The following is a 16,058-nucleotide window of genomic DNA, read 5'->3' on the forward strand; positions in this document are numbered from 1 at the left end:
CCCATTACCCCCGAGGCCCCGCCCCTGTGCTGCCCATGGCCCCTGAGGCCCTGCCCCCATGCCACCTTCTCCCCATGCCACCTTCTCCCCGAGCCCCCACCCTCACACCACCCATTCCCCCCGAGACCCTGTTCCCATGCCTCCTCTTCCCCCCAAGACCCTGCTCCCACGCCGCCTCTTACCCCTAATACCCTGTTCCCACACTGCCTCTTCCCACCCCCAAACCCCTGCTCCCACGCCGCTTTTTCCCCGTAAGGCCCTGCTCCCACGCTGCCTCTTCCCCCCGAGCCCCCACCCTTACGCCACCCATTTCCCCCCCTGAGACCCTGCTCCCACGCCGCCTCTTCCCCCAAGACCCTGCTCCCATGCTGCCTCTTCCCCCCAAGACCCTACTCCCATGCTACCTCTTCCCCCTAAGGCCCTGCTCCCACACCACCTCTTCCCCCCGAGCCCCCACTCTCACACCACCCATTCCCCCCGAGACCCTACTCCCACGCCGCCTCTGCCCCCCAAGTCCCTGCTCCCATGCCACCTCTTCCCCTCGAGACCCCGCCTCCCGCTCGCTCCGATCCACCACCTCCCGCCCCCGCCCCCCTCTTGCCCTTACGGCCAGTAAAAAGTGATGGGGCCTGTGACGGTGCTGCCTATGGGAACCAGCTGAGGTCACTCAATCAGGGTGAACTGCAAACAGAACGGGGCAAACAAACCCCAAACACTGGTGGATATTCCAATACTTAGATTTACCAACCAGCCCAAAACAGCTTCTGTAGTACCTCACTGGTTACTCAGAGTCCAAACAACACAGTTCCCTTAAAGTGCCCAGCCTCAGGCCTCCGTCCAGACACACCTGTCAGATATGATGACGATTACTGAAAATCTGATCTCATCATATAAAAGAAAAGGTTCTTCCAACCCCAAAGGATCAGCCACATACCCAGGTCTAATTATAACTTAGATCTGACCCAAAATACACACTATAGTCAATTCTTATTAACTAAACTAAAATTTATTAAAAAAGAAAAGCGAGAGAGTGTTGGTTAAAAGATCAATATACAGACAGACTTGAATTCAATTCTTGAGGTTCAGATACATAGCAGAGGTGAGCTTGTAGTTGACAAAAGTCCTTTTAGAAATAGTCCAGAGGTTATAGTCCAATGTCCATATTCAGGGTGACTCCAGTCAGTGACTGGGGATCTCAATCCTTGTGGCTTAAGGTTTCCCCCTCTTGAAACCCAAAGCAGATCTGAGATGAAGCAGGATCGTGTCCCAGGGTTCTTATACATTTCCAGCAGCCTTTTGGCCTGAGAAAACAATAGGCTAAACTCTCCTTCCAAACATCCTGGCAATTAGCACAGGGTCATTTATCCATTAAACAGTTCAGATACAGGTTACCTCAACCTTCAAAGAGACAGAGACAATAATACAATTTTCCTCAAGTATCATCATAAATGTTAATATTCCTTTTTTGATCTTTGAATTAAAGTTATAGCAATAGACAAGACTTGTTTGCTGACATCACAAGCCCTGAGCAAACATCTCCCCTTCGATCTCTAACAATGCAGACTTGCACTTCACAGCTCTATTCATTTACACGTCTTCCTAACCAGTCTCTAAAGTTCGGCCACGTCAGGACAGTCTGTGAGTTAATTAACTCTTTCTGGCCCTGTCAGCTTCCAATGAGATATTAAATTACACTCATAACGTCACAGGGCTATGGCCCCCTAGGACACACACACACACACACACCCCGTTCCGGCGCTCCTGGTTCATTGGCCACCAGGGCCGAGCAGAGGAAGGTGCTTGGGCCAGGCCTGGCCATTACCTGTGACGGGCCTGATCACAGCATTGTCCAGCTGCAAACAGAGCAGCACCGCCGAGTCCCAGTTCCTGGGGGGGGGCTTGGGGCCAATACTCCAGGGGGCCCGACAGCCACAGATCGCAGGGCACGGCGGCTGAGTGGGAACGGCCACGAACCCTCCAGCCACCCTGAGAACCACCACGTCTCAGGTGGGCCCCTTCTCCTCGCCTACTGTCCAGCGAGTCCACATCACCCTCTCCCCCGCCCAGATTTGGGTTTGGAATCATGGTGGTCAGGAATAATTTTAACCGTCTTAAAACCGTCTAAATCACAAGCGGGGGGAAGCCGGAGGGGGAATGAGGCAGCAGCAGGAGAAGGAAGGCAGCATTTGGCTTATAACCTTTGAACCGGATCCTCCCATCCTAGGCTGCGAAGCTGCTGAACAAGGTGTGCTGTGCACAACTGCCCCGTGCTTTGCACTAAGCAGTGGCCAGTCACTGATGGAGATTAAAGCCAGACGAGACCATCCCGTCCGACAGCCTGTCCAGCACAGGCCAGGGTCACCTGCTCTGAGCCCAGCAACGTGTGTGTTGGCTAAGGCACCTCCCAGACGGGCAGCCACGTCCCTTGGCAGTGTGCGCCAATGGTTACTCGCCCTCCCTGGGCGCAGCGTGGGCCTCGTCTCTCCGCTGAATTTGGTTTCAGTGAAGCTAAGTGGCCCCTGGGGACCCGCACAGCAGCTGGGCACGTGCAAGAGAACATCCAGATGGCAACAGGAGCCCAAGGCTGCCAGCGGGCTCTCCCCAGCAGGTCCAGAGCAGAGCGTGAAACAAAGGCAGCTCTAAGTTACGTAGCAAGGGGTGAGCGGGAGCATTGCACTGCACCAAAGGCTCCGGCTAGCACAAGCTGCATCACCGTCCAGCGCCCTCCGGTCCCTGTTGGCATCAGCAAGTAGCATGCGCCCGGCTGGTATCAGGCTGACCTTTACCCCCCACCTCATTGGCGTTGGCTCTGCAGCCACGTGGCATCTGACGGAGCCGGGCACGGCGGATGCACATGAAGCCCAGCCAGCACCGGGCGCTTAGTGGGGTGTTGCCCCATGTCCCCGTGGTTAGGTGGCGATAGATGTTTGGCTGCGTGTGGGTTCCCTCTGTGCCGCCCCAGCCCTGCACAGGGAGCTGGCACGGCAGCCCTGGAGCGAACCGCCCAACGACCACATCCCGGATGCACTGGCCAGGAGTGCGGCCTTTTGTTTAAGCCATGTTACTGCCCTGGCCGTTACGTGCACTGTACGGTTTTCACGTTTGTTGTTTCGAGATGTGTTTGCTCAGTCCTTGGTGACTCCTTAGCAACGTGTGTTTCTGCAATGTCCGCCCTGGTCCTGCCAGACTCTGCGAGCAGGGCCTGCCTCAGACCAGGCCTCTGGTGCAAGGGCGTATGTCTCAGGCGCTCGTCCTACTACGGTCACGTACCATTGTGGTGCCTGATTCCCACTAGTCGCTGGCGCGTCGGGGCTAGTCAGGCTGCAGGGTGCCGCACAGTGTGACGGGGCAGCAGGGTAAGCCCCGGTGTTTTTCAAAGCTCCACTATTTACCAGGGACGCCCATCCCGGAGAATTGTGTGACACGTGGACTCTGCCGGGCGGGAGCAAGCCTGGGCCACTGCTCATGGCAAGAGGAGCTGCCAGTGGTTTGCGATACCCGGGACCCTGATGCCAGCTCAAGGCTCAGCTCTCTGCTCCCGTCCTAGGGTTTCACGCTGACTGGGGAGGCTGCTATTTGAAAGCTGATGAATAATTTCCCAACTACAGAGACCTCCCTGAGCTCTGTAACCTGCGAGTGGGAGCTGATGACAACCGGTCCCTCTAGAGAACAGGAAATCGCTAGCTTAGCATTAGTCTCTGGAGGGTTATGTGCCAACGGATTCACACCTGGCCAGCCGCCCAGCAGAACTGCCTGTTTCCTTAGCGGCTAGCCATTGGTGGTGGAAGAAAAATTGACAGTTGAGAAATGGATCATCAGACCACTAGTCCACAGCACGGGGCCCTCCTGGGGCTGTGAACGTTTCCACTTGGCGGTTGGCTCTGACGGCACTGGGCTGGCACCAAAACACTGCAGCGAGCTCATCTCCCTGGCCAGCCGCTCTGCCCGTATCACGCCCTCTCTGCGTCCGTCCGCTGGAATCACGCAATTCACACGGGCAATGAGAGGCAAACGTTTCACAGCCAGGGCACCTAGCCATTGGGCAGGGCTGTGCTGAGTCTCCATCCCTTGGAGCCTTTCAGTAGAGACTTACGCGTTGTCTCCACGGCCATTTGACAACACGAACCCGCTCGTAGGGGGTGGAAGTACTGCCGACAAACAGCATTTACTCTGCCCGGCTGCGTCACTAAACGCCGTGTAATGTAGGCAAAGCCTGACTCGCTCTCTAACCACGAGATCAACCCGGAGTTGCTGCCCTCAATGCCCGGGTGTTGCTGGGTGAGGGTCTGTGCTGGTCTGTGCTGTGCAGATCCCACGATCAGTCACAATGGTCCCTTCAGGAATCAGACACAAGCTTCCTGTCCCTGCCTCGCAGGGCGTCTGCAGCCTTCCCCTTCCTACTGATCTGGGCTCAGCCGGCTGCCCCCTGCTCCTTCCCCGTCCTGCAATCTAGGATCCACCTAACCCGCACAGCCACAAACACACGGCAGACGTCTGAGCCGTGTGCTAAGGGCGGCGTGTTCAGCCTTCGCCTCTGAAATTCCCTGCGTGAGCCCGTCGGGCCCGTCTCACCGTTGCGTTGATGCCAGGGGAGGTTGGCGCTGACTATTAGCACTTGTGTCCTGGCCGGGGTGGAGATCCGGTTTTCCGGCTCTTACTCCAAGTCTCTGCGCAGAGCCCTGCAGCATGCAGAGACAAAATCGCTCAAACGCCCACCGATCGGCGCTACGTGGCATTGGGGAGAGAGAGTCCCCAGGGGACCCAGCTCAGCCAGGCGTCCTAAGCCTCTTTCTCCCTCTTTGTAACCTGCTGGGTCCTCAGGAAGGGCAGCGTTAGACAGGCACCTCCAGCCGGGCACCGGCTCCGCTTCCCAGGGAATCTGAGCGGCCCCGAGATTCCTCTGGCCCAAGGGGGCCCGTCCTGCCAGGAACGCCAGGGCTGGGGAGAAGCCGGCTCCGCGGCAGGACCCCGGAGGGAATCCAGCCACGCCAGGAGGTGGCAGGGCAGCTGGGCTCCCAGCAGCAAGACGCCGTCAGCCCCGCACCGGTCCAGGCTCCTCAGGGAGCCAGAGAGGAGTCGGCCCAGCAGTAGGTGTCAGTAGGTGACCAGACGTCCTGTGTATAAAGGGACAGTCCCGTATTTCAGCCGCCTGCTGGGGCCCTGACTTCCTTAAAAACGGGCAAATTGTCCCGTGTTTTCTGTCTCCCCCCCTTGGTGCTGGCAGGTCCCTGCTCGCCAGCTGCCCGCCCACCAGCAGTGAGTGGGGGGGTCCAGTGGCTGACGATGGGGGTGGGTGTGCAAGGCTGGTGGGGGTGCAAGGCGGGACGAAGCTGCAGCAAGAGGGGCCGGCCCCTCCCCCTGCCGGTCCGTCAGCCCCTGCTGTGGGCCGGCTCTCGGCCAGCAGGGCCCCGCCCGCCGGCCCGTTTCCGACCAGGGCTGCGGTGGCTGGTGAGTGCTGGCAGGCGCCAGGCAGAGGCCGGCCATGTGTCACCTCTGCTGCCGACCCGTCGGCCCTTTATGTGCTCCCCTCTCGCTGCCCTCGCCCTGCTTTGCCCCTTCCCCCCCAGCCCTGCTGCTCCTCCATACCCCCCGGCAGGACGCGTCCTGCTCCCAGCGCGTGCAGAGATCCAGCCCCTGGTCGGAGCGCTCAGCTCACCCACAGCCTGGCCGGCAGGTTCCTTCCTCCCCCGGCCTCTGGCTGGGCCAGCGCCTGGGAAAGCCCAAGTCCCTCCGTCCCAGGGCGCTGCTCAGGAGGGGCCGAGCCCTGCACGTGCCAAAGCCCTGCACAGCGCTGGCACGGGGCAGCCTCCCCACCCCTCAGCTAAGCTCAGGGGAGGGGGGGCAGCGATTTCCAGCCTGTTCACGCCCTGAACTTGCTGGCTCCCCAGCAGCCCCCTGGGGAGGGGCTTAGCCCCCCTTCACCCCCTAGGCCCCCACCCTGGGTCCTGTCCCCGGGAGCACGGGGCTGCTCCGTCCCCTAGGCACCCTCCCCTGCTGAGCCACCCCTCGGGCCTGTTCACTGACACCCCTGCAGTCAGGGGCCCTGGTGCACAATGCATCCCTTGGGCTTAACCCCTTCCTGCCCATGCTGTAGCCAGGGGACAGGAGGCGCTGGGTGACATCCATGGCCAGCAGCAGCCTGGGGGTTTAGCTGCCTTTCCACACAGTGTGGGCAGGAAGGGCCAAGCTGCTTCCAGCCACAGGGGAGCAGGGGCAGAAGAGATGAGCTCTGCAAAGCCACAGGCCAGCTCATCCTTCCCCCTCTCCCCCCCGGCCCCTGCGGCTGGAAGCAGCTCCCTTCCCTTCCCTCTTGCCCAGGGCCGGAGGGCTGCTGCTGGCCACATACTGGTGTGAACCGTGGCAGAAGTCGGGGCGGGGGGCGCAAGTGTGTGTGTGTGTGTGGGCTCATCCTTCCCCCCCCACACACACACACACATTGCCTTGGGAAGATATGGAGCCAGGACCCAGGAGAGGCGGGCAGGCACGGAGGGCAGAGAGCACCAGGCAGGGATGGTTGGATTGGTCAGTCACACATCTCCCCCTCCCACCCCACGTGAGAGGTGTATCATAGCATCATAGACCATCAGGGTTGGAAGGGACCTCAGGAGGTATCTAGTCCAACCCCCTCCTCAAAGCAGGACCAATTCCCAACTAAATCATCCCAGCCAGGGCTTTGTCAAGCCGGGCCTTAAAAACCTCCAAGGAAGGAGATTCCACCACCTCCCTAGGGAACCCATTCCAGTGCTTCACCACCCTCCTAGTGAAATAGTGTTTCTGAATATCCAACCTAGACCTCCCCCACTGCAACTTGAGACCATTGCTCCTTGTTCTGTCATCTGCCACCACTGAGAACAGTCTAGATCCATCCTCTTTGGATCCCCCTTCAGGTAGTTGAAAGCAGCTATCAAGTATGCGAGTGTGTGTGTCACCTCTCCCTCTGGGTGTGGGTGTGGGAGGGGGTGTCGGGGGGTGGCCCCCCTCCTGTGAGAACCCTGAAACCTTCAAGAGAAGAAGGTAAATAAAAAGACTCCAACGCCGCAGTGTTTCTTTTTAACGGGCTCAGACAGCTTGATGTTAATGTGAATAACAGAAGTATCGGAGCATGAGCTGTCGTGGGTGAATGGAAATGTCCACCACACGCGTCTGACGAAGTGGGTATTCACCCACGACAGCTCATGCTCCAATACATCTGTTAGTCTATAAGGTGCCACAGGACCCTCTGTTGTTTTTTACAGATCCCGACTAGCACGGCTACCCTCTGATACTTAATGTGAATGTTTGTCCTGCACAGTCTGATCCATCGCCATTGAACTCGCTTGAATACGAGTCATTTCCCCGGGGGGCCGGTATTCAGCAGAGGGAAGCGTGGCCACCCTGGTCTCAGGCAGGACTCGGGGGCTCCCGGAAGGAGTCCTAGCACCGGAGAGGGTTGCAGTTAAGCTGCGGAGCAGAGGGGCCAGTTCCCAATGAATGAAACCTCCCCGGGAAGAAGAGGCCGAGCGTGTCCAAGGGCAGGTGGAAGGAAACTGCTGAGTGAGTCTCACAGGAAAAGTTCCTCACTGATGGTTTGACTTGAGCTCTAGAAACCCAGAACCGATGATTCAACTGCACAGAGGGAGTTCGGCCTTGAACTCAAGGAGCCAATATCACTGACTCCGACTCACGACATGTTTATTCATTACCCTGAGGTTACCCAGTAACAGGAAATAGCTACCGCGGCGACGCCCCACCTGACACCAGCCCCGCGGCTCAGCTCTGCCCAGGACACGTGGCCAGAGCCCCTGGAGTTGTTATAATGCAGTATCTGGGTTACTGCAGGGCCCACAGCCTGCAAGGCATCACCTGCATGGCCAGGGAGACGCAGGCCCAGCTCCAAGGAGCTGACAGCTCGGGGCCTCACGTAAACATACAAAGGGTGGGGAACTGAATAAATACACATGGACTACACCCAACTGCCCCCGCCCCCTCACCGCTGTTAGCTGGCCACAGTCCTGGAGGCATGACCCGGCCTGGAGGAGAGACATGCGGGGGGGTGGGGGAGGGATGGCCTCAGAGATCAGTCCAGGGAGGGGGTTGCAATCGTGTAGGAGGTCAAGGAGAGAACAGCTGAGAAGCAGACAAGTAGGCAGTCAAAGCTGGCATCATCGGTGGGGCAGAAGGGGTAGGGGATGGCATCAAAACGGCCAGGCCGGGTCAGAACAAAGGTCCATCTAGCCCAGGATCCTGTCTGCCGACAGTGGCCAGTGCCAGGTGCTCCAGAGGGAATGAACCGGACAGGGCAGTGTATTGAGTGATCCATCCCTTGGCGTCCACTCCCAGCTGCTGGCAGTCGGAGATTTAGGGACACTCAGATCATGGTGTGATGTCCCCGACCATCTCAGCTGATAGCCACTGATGGACTGATCCTCCAGGAACTGGTCTAGTTCTTTTCTGAACCGTTATAGTTTTAGCCTTCACAACATCCCCTGGCAAGGAGTTCCACAGGTTGACTGTGCGTTGTGGGGAGTACCTCCTTAGCTTGACATGATAGGAGACCAGAGTGGGGAAGCCGGCAGGAACGGTTTGCAGATAGCGTTCTGTGGAGAGCCCCAAGCAACCAATAACTCCATCTATGGCAGGACCTGCAAATCCCCAGGTAATGGTCTGTTTGCAGCCAGATTTACACGAGGTGCCCAAGACGTTCTGTCTGTTGAAACAAACAGGAATTTGTGTCCCCAGCACCATGGAGGTGGCCTGCCAGGAATGGGTTCCACGCAGAATGGGAACTGTCCTTGCAATTTCAACCCGACTTGCAGCGCTGGCCCCCATCGGGGGGGAATTCTGGAAGGCAGATGGCCACTTCCGCTCCACAGGGCCTCAGGAAACCTCTGCACGTTCGGGGTGTGGAGCCAGGACACACAACGCTGTGCAGTTTCTCCCTGAAGGAGGGTGGCCACTATGAACATAGGTCACCTCGCTCCACTACTGCAGCCTGGCCTGGAGGGGTATATCTGCCCTTAACTCTGCATAGAGTTCACGGTCTTCCCCACCCCCAGAACCTGTGGGGAACCCTCCCCCCCACACCCCTCTGCTGCGACAGGGGGCAGCCCTGAACTGCTCTGGAACTACAGAGCATTTCCAATCCCTGCACAGTTATAACGTGTGCGGACCCGGGTACAGGGCTGTGGTGAAACCACCAGGGCGGGCGCCCCACCCAGTGCAGCCAGCGTGCTGTGACGTGCCCCACAGGGCCGGTTCTATGGGGAGAACCAGTCACACCGGGAACAGCAGCTAACGGAACCTCACGCGCAACCGTGGGAATAGGGGTGAACTTCTACGGCCCGGGCTATGCCGGGGCAAACCAGATAATCCATCCATTTATCTGGCCACCGTCACCATGGTATCTGGGCTCCCCATTACTGTATTTATCCCCACCCCACCCCCCATGGGCAGGGTAGGCTGGTATCCCCATTGCACAGCTGGGGCAGCGAGGCCCTGAGAGGCTAAGGGACATGCCCAAGGTCACCCAGAAATCTGTAGCAGAGCAGGGACATGAACCCAAGGCTTTGGCTAGTGCCCTGACCTCTCTCAGAAACTGCCCAGTGGTCCTTCTGAGGGGGCTGCAGGAACGCCAGGTGAGATTCTCTGCCCTGGGTGAAGCAGGAGGCCAGACCGGATGGTCAGAACAATCTCTTCTGGCCTTCGCTGCTACGACTCTCTAAGCCCATCACCGCCTCTGGTGGGCTGGGTAACTGGGGGGGGGCGCTCAGGACGCCCACTGGCACGCCGTGGGACTGCCATTTGAGGAGGGGGATGTAGCTCTCAGGGCGCCCAGGCCCAGGGCGAGTCTGGTGCCTTACAATGAGGACGCACTGCAATATACTGCCGAGCAGTGAAATTCACCCCGGGAGAGGGCTGGCTGGCAAGGCCTCGGCACCGCTTGAGTCCTGCATGCGCGCCAGCCCTCAGCCCTGGGGTGAATTTCACCCCCATCCTTAGCAACGGCAGAACCCCCCCAGAGTGACCCACCCAGGGCTCTGCAAGACAGCAGAGCTTCCCCTCAAAGGCTGGGGTCTTGCTCCATGGCCCACGGGACCCCCAGGCTGAGACAATGCCTAGGCCTCGCCCCAGCCCTCTGCCCAGGGGCGAGTTTCGCCCCCGGGCCTTAGCAACGGCAGAGCCTGCGCAGCCTGCCAGGCCCGGCCGCAGCCTGCAGGAGACAGAGCGGCCGGGGGCTACTGCTCGTCCCCGTGGGCCCTCTGATGGAGGAGCAGCTTGGTCTTGAAGCTGAAGCTCCTCCCGCACTGGGTGCAGGCGTAGGGCTTGAAGCGCCGGTGCAGCTTCCGGTGGGCCATGAGGTTGGCCTTGTTGCAGAAGGTGCGGTCGCACTCGGGGCAGGCGTAGGGCCGCTCCCCGGTGTGCACCCGCTGGTGCATGAGGAGGTTCCCGTTGCGGCTGAAGCTGCGGCCGCAGTCGGCGCACTTGTGGGAGCGCTCCTGCGGGTGGCTGCGCTGGTGGATCATCAGGCTCTCCTTCCAGCTGAAGCTGCGGTCGCAGCGGGCGCAGACGAAGGGCCTCTCCTCGCGGTGCGCCGCCTCATGCTGGGCCAGGCTGGCCGGGTCGCCGAAGCTCTGCCCGCACTCGGGGCACCGGTGGGGCGTGTCCCCGACGTGCTCCTTCCTGTGGGCCAGCAGGTTCCTCTTGTGGCGGAAGCTCTCCCCGCACAGGCTGCAGGCGTGCCCGCCCTCGCCCGCGTGCCCCGCCCGGTGCCGCAGCAGGTCGCCCTTGAGGCAGAAGCTTTTCCCGCACTCGGTGCAGGCGTGCCGGCTCTTCCCCCGCCGCTTCTTGTGCGTCAAGAGGTTGCGGCGGTGACGGAAGCTCTTCCCGCAGGCCTGGCACTCGTGGGGCCCGGCGCCTGGGTGCAGGCGCTGGTGGGCGCTCAGTGAGGCCTCGTCATCAAAGCTCTTCCCGCACTCGCAGCAGATGAGGGGGCCCTCGCTCCCCGGGTGGATCATGGCCAGTGTGCCGCCCAGGAATACACCGTCCCTCCCCTCCCACTCCGGGGATTGCTGGGGGGCGTCTCCCGCCAGGTCCTTCTGCTTCACCTCGCACCACAGGGCAGGATATTCCAGCACAAACCCCTCGGCTTCCCCGGCCAGCGACGTGTGTGGCACCCACTGGTCGTTGTAGCCCTCCACAGACAGCTCCTCCTTGACACGCCTTCCCCAGCCAGCTGTTGGACAGACCAAGCCAAACAGTTACACCCTGGGAAGGGGCTGGGGGAGGCCAGACGCTCCACTGGTGCCAACGAGCGTTAACATCTCACGCCTTTGCCAATTCCCACTGGTCCTGGGCTCACACAGCGCCCAGAGCCACACCTCTGCCCCCGCACCGCACTGTGGAGTGAGTTTAGGGGGGGGGCTGGGCTTTAGAGATAGGACAGTGTCTCTGCCGGTGCCCGCTCTGCGGCAAACGCGGGGCAGAGATTCAGGGCACAGGCTGAGGTGTGTGTGGTCACGGCACGCTCCCCCTCGGGGATACGACCTGGACTGGCACACAGGGCGTGGGTAACGAATGGTAGATCAGTGAGCTCCCTGACCGTGTGCCCGATCTCCCTGCAGGAACGGCCTTGCCGCAGATCTCATTGCAGAGCAAGGAGCCCAGGGTGATCGGGGGCCACCCTCGCTGCCCTGCTCTGCCCCCGCAGCACAGAGCAGGCAGACAGCCGCCGTGAGCGGCAGAGAGCTGGCACCGGCACTCCTACCCCCAGCCCCCCTTTTAGCCCTAGCAGAGGGGCCTGGCCCAGGCCACTGCTGCATGAACGTCTCTTGGGGATACTGATCGGCCAGCGCAGGCCTGAGTCCCCCTCTGCTCATCTGCCCCCGGGACAGGGACTGAACGTTGCACAACGTTTCTGCTCTTTTGTCTCTGAGCAGTTTGCAGGGAGGGGGAATCGGTGCCGCTCACCTGTGCTGGGGGCGTCCAGGATTCCTCTGTCCCTCTCACCCGGGGGAGCGGTGGCGTGTGGCTCTTCCCCTCGCTCCATTTTACAGATCATTTCCGGTTTGGGGCCTGCAGAACCTGGGCATGGGGAGAGACCCACAGTCTGGGTTTCCTGTGTCCGCCGCCGGAAGAGGTGATTTGCAACGCGTCGGATGTGAGTGGGAGATGCTGTCACGGGGGCTCTTCGTTCCGACTGCAAACCCCTTGGGGCAGGGACACACGGGGGGCTACTGACTGGGATGTGCCCAGCTCCCGCAGTGCTGTGTCCACACGTAACAGCAGTGTGTGAACCGGAGCCGCCCTGCGAGGTGCAGCCCACGGGACCTGGAGCGGGTTTGAATTCCTCACCCCCGCTGGGAGAGGCAGCTGCCGAGGGATGGGAGGTACCAGCAGCCCCTGGGCCCGGTGGAGGGGACAGAGCGGTTCAGCCCGTTTCCCAGGCATGTCTGAAGGGACGTGTGGGTGCCCTGCAGGATTTCAACATTCCCTTGAAAAGGACTGGCGTGGGGCTGGGCCGTGCCTGGACCATGCACAGAGCTCACTCACTGCCCGAGAGGCGCGGGCTGAGACTGGCTAGAGGGTCTCCCTCGGGGTGGATTTCATCCCACTCTGGCACCGGCCAGGGCCTTTCACAGACTCTAACAGGGCCTGATCCTCACCCAGCGAGGCGATGAGCTCGTAATTCTCCATCATCACGTCCCGGTACAGCTCCCGCTGCCATTCGGCTAACGCCGCCCACTCCTCCGGGGAGAAATAGACTGCCACGTCCTCGAATGACACCAGGGCCTGAAACACAAGAAGAGTCCCCATTCGGGACCTACGGATTCAGTGGCATCTTTATCCACCATCCTCAATGGGGGCAGGCGGGAGGGGAGTCTGTGGGCACCGTACATGGTCACGTCCTCCAAGCTGCCCCACTCACCGCCCCCAGCCTAGGGCCCCACGGCCGTTTGAGTCACCTCCCTTTATCTTCCCCAAGACAGGTTCTATCTCTGATCTTCTGCGAACCAGCCCCATGTGGCTTCAAGCCTGGGGGTGTCCTGAGCTTGTCCTATGAGGGGTGGGGCAACTGCTCAGGAAGGCTGGCCTGGTGGGCACAGGGTGGGCTGGCGCTCAGGGGACCTGGGGTGGTGCCTGGTTCTGCCACAGACTCCTCGTGTGACCCTGGGTACGTCACTTAGTATCTCCAGTGGCCAAATGGGAGGTTAACTCTTACCTCCTCCCTACCTTTGTCTGGGTTATTTAGATTTGCCTATAAGCACCTTGGGGCAGGGGCTGTCTCTGACTCTGGGTATATCCAGAGCCCACCACAATGGGACGCTGATCTAGGGCCATTAGAGCGTCACCGTAATACTGCCAATTACCGCGTCCAGCCCTGGTCTGTGCCTGGCTGAGAGTAGCCCCTGATCAACCCAGCCGGTACGCAGACCCGCCCGGCCGGCACGCAGACCCGCCCGGCCGGTGTCTAGATGAGAACATGCAGCTGCAGGGGAGGGAGAGATCCCAGGGGAGAGAGTTCGCAGCAGGCTCACTCGGGCTAAACTTAAAGGTGCAAATCTGCAAAGCGGAAAAAATTGGACTTCTGCCCTTTCTCATGATGCATAAAGGGCAGAGAGACTAGAACAGAACAGGAAGGGGTCAGGGGTCTGCTTGTTTTTTACCTTACAGCTACGTCAGGAATATCAAGTCTCCTCTTCCCTGATCTTTGGGCGGACTGAGAAACGTGGCATGAGCTTCTCAGCCTCTCCTGGAAGGGCAGGTGGCACTGAGCCAAACTTTAGCTCAGAGAGCTTTTCTCGCAAGTCCTCCTTGGGCACTGGAGTTAAACAGGTGCCGGCACCACAAAAACAGACTCCACTGTGTTTTAAATAGCCACTGCCCCCTTCTTAGCCGGGCTTCGCTCGCAGGGCACCTCTAATGCCCGATCTAGCAGGTCGGTCTGGTTTATTACCCTACGCTCACCCCAAGGCTCAGCGCTCCCCACTCGGGCAGTCAGTCTGGACGCTCTCCGGTCAGCCAGAGACCCCCAGGGAGACCAGCCCCTCGTTCCAACAGAAAAACAAGCAGAACGATAACGTACAAAATTCTTTGTGCATCATAAAGACACAGAGGCCACAACAAACCGGTTTTAAAACATTCGCAGGTCCCCAGGAAGAGGCAGAGCCCCCAGAACTCAGGAGGTTTCGAACTCGGCCAGTGGGATCACTTCGTTATTCGTTACGATTCGTTTAGCACAATGCCCCATCAGCCCCCAGGTCCAAGGAGTTCTGGGAGCAGGGCTGGATGTCAGAGAGCTCCCCGACCCTGGAGACGGGGGGACTCCGGCACCTGGGCACCCACAGGCCTGGTCTACCCTTAAAAGGCAGGTTGACATGGCTACCTCGGTCAGGGTGTGAAAAAGCCACCCCCGCGCCCCAGCTGTGCCCAGCATCCCGCCCCCGGGGGACGGAAGACTGTCCAGCACCGGGGCTGGGCACGGTCCTGCCCTGATGGTCCGGCCCCTTCTGTGGCTGCAGCCCAGGCACTGGGGCTACGCTGGCAGAGCGCCGGGACCGCGCTGTGCCAGGGCCGTGTCTGCAGCACCGTTTCCTGCCCCTCCAGCAGCTCCCGGGCCTGGCCCAGCCTGCGTGGGGCTGGCAGCGGGCGGGAGGGGTGATTTCCGGGAGTCCCGCTGAGCCCACCCGGCAGAGAGCAGGGCTGCCCGGCTCCCAGGGACCGGCCCCTGCCCCAGGCACTGGCAAAGGATGCTGAGGGCAGCCCCATGCACAGGGCAGGAGCCTGGCCCTGCCCCCGGGGGCACCGGGATGTTTCTAGGGGATGCACCGAGCTCAGACTAGATGATCTAACGGCCCCTGGCCCCTGCCCCGGCCCCCGCAGCCCCCAGCCGAGCCGCCCGCCCCTACCTGCGCAGCGCTCCCAGCGGCCATGCCCCCTGCGCGGCCCGGGGCTCGGCGCTGCTCGGCTCCCGCGGAGCCTCCCGGCGCCGCTGCGCTTCCTCCGCCGGGCTGGGCCGGGGCCGGGGCCGGAAGGAGGCGGGCGGGGACGGGGGAGGAGCCGCTCACACAGCCCGGCCCAGCGCCGGGGAGGAGCAGCCCGGGGCTCGCTACCCACGAGCCGGTTCCCTCCACCCGGCCCCAGCGGGGCTCGGCTCTGCCCCGGCCCGGCCCAAGGTCCCCAAACTCGGCCCTGGCCGGGGACCTCGGGCACCGAACCTGCGGCGGGGGCGCAGACCCCGGGGTCCCTCCCTTAGCCGGTCCGGTCCCACGGGGCTCCCCAGGGCCCCCCTCCCTTAGCCGGTCCAGTCCCACGGGGCTCCCCGGAACGGACCCCGGCTCCCCTCCCTTAGCTGACCCAGTCCAACAGGGCTTCCCAGGGCCCCCCTCCCTTAGCCAGCCTGGCCCCACAGGGCTCCTGGGGGCCCCCCTCCTTTAGCCAGGCCGGCCCTGCAGGGCTGCCTGGGACAAACCTCGGCTCCCCTTCCCTTAGCCAAGCTAGCCCCGCAGGGCCCCCTCCCTTAGCCAGCTCGGCCCGACACTGACGGGGCTCCCCAGGGCCCCCTCCCTTAGCTGACCCATTCCCGCAGGGCTCCCCGGGGACAGACCCGCCCCTACACCCAGGCACCACTGGCCCTGCAGGGCTCAGGGGGACAGACCCCGGCTCTCTCTCGCCCAGCCCTGCCCATGTAACGGGGCCGGGGAATAAAGGCTTGGGCAGCCGGGGAGCCCGGGTTACTGGGCAGGCATCGCACCTCTGCATTGCCAGCTTCACTTCCTTCGAAGGCCGAGTCCCTGAGTCCCTGCTCAGCGCGGGCAGAAAGCCGCTTTGGGTGATTCTGTACCATTACCCCAGGACAGCAGAGGGGTGCAGAGCTCCCCGCCGGGTGGGTCACACACCGGATGCATGCAGAGGCCTGGGTAGGGCTCAGGAGGGGAAGGGTGGAGCTGGGTAGGGCATGGCCCGGCCCTACAGAAATACAGCACAAACAAGGGAGAAAATCTGATTGACCCTTGGCCCCCGGCACATGCATGGGAGGTGAAGATCCCAGAAAAGCCGGTGCTGCACCAGGTTCTCCTACA

General features: G+C 61.3%; 1 protein-coding gene across 1 annotated transcript in view; it reads right to left on the bottom strand.

The window, feature by feature from the left end:
• Positions 1–14,824, bottom strand: part of LOC128831365 (zinc finger protein 585A-like) — a 32,838-nt gene extending 18,014 nt beyond the window's left edge. Inside the window, exons 1-4 of the mRNA XM_054017676.1 lie at positions 12,642–14,824; positions 11,947–12,060; positions 10,219–11,212; positions 1,823–1,887 (exon numbers count right to left, since the gene is read on the bottom strand). Of these exons, the coding sequence (XP_053873651.1) occupies positions 1,823–1,887; positions 10,219–11,212; positions 11,947–12,060; positions 12,642–12,792 (1,324 nt within the window). The 5' untranslated portion in view covers positions 12,793–14,824. The remainder of the gene's footprint in view (positions 1–1,822; positions 1,888–10,218; positions 11,213–11,946; positions 12,061–12,641) is intronic.
• Positions 14,825–16,058: the final 1,234 nt, after the last annotated feature.

The sequence above is a fragment of the Malaclemys terrapin genome, chromosome 2 (genome assembly GCF_027887155.1).
Source record: "Malaclemys terrapin pileata isolate rMalTer1 chromosome 2, rMalTer1.hap1, whole genome shotgun sequence".
NCBI classification, from domain to species: domain Eukaryota; kingdom Metazoa; phylum Chordata; order Testudines; family Emydidae; genus Malaclemys; species Malaclemys terrapin.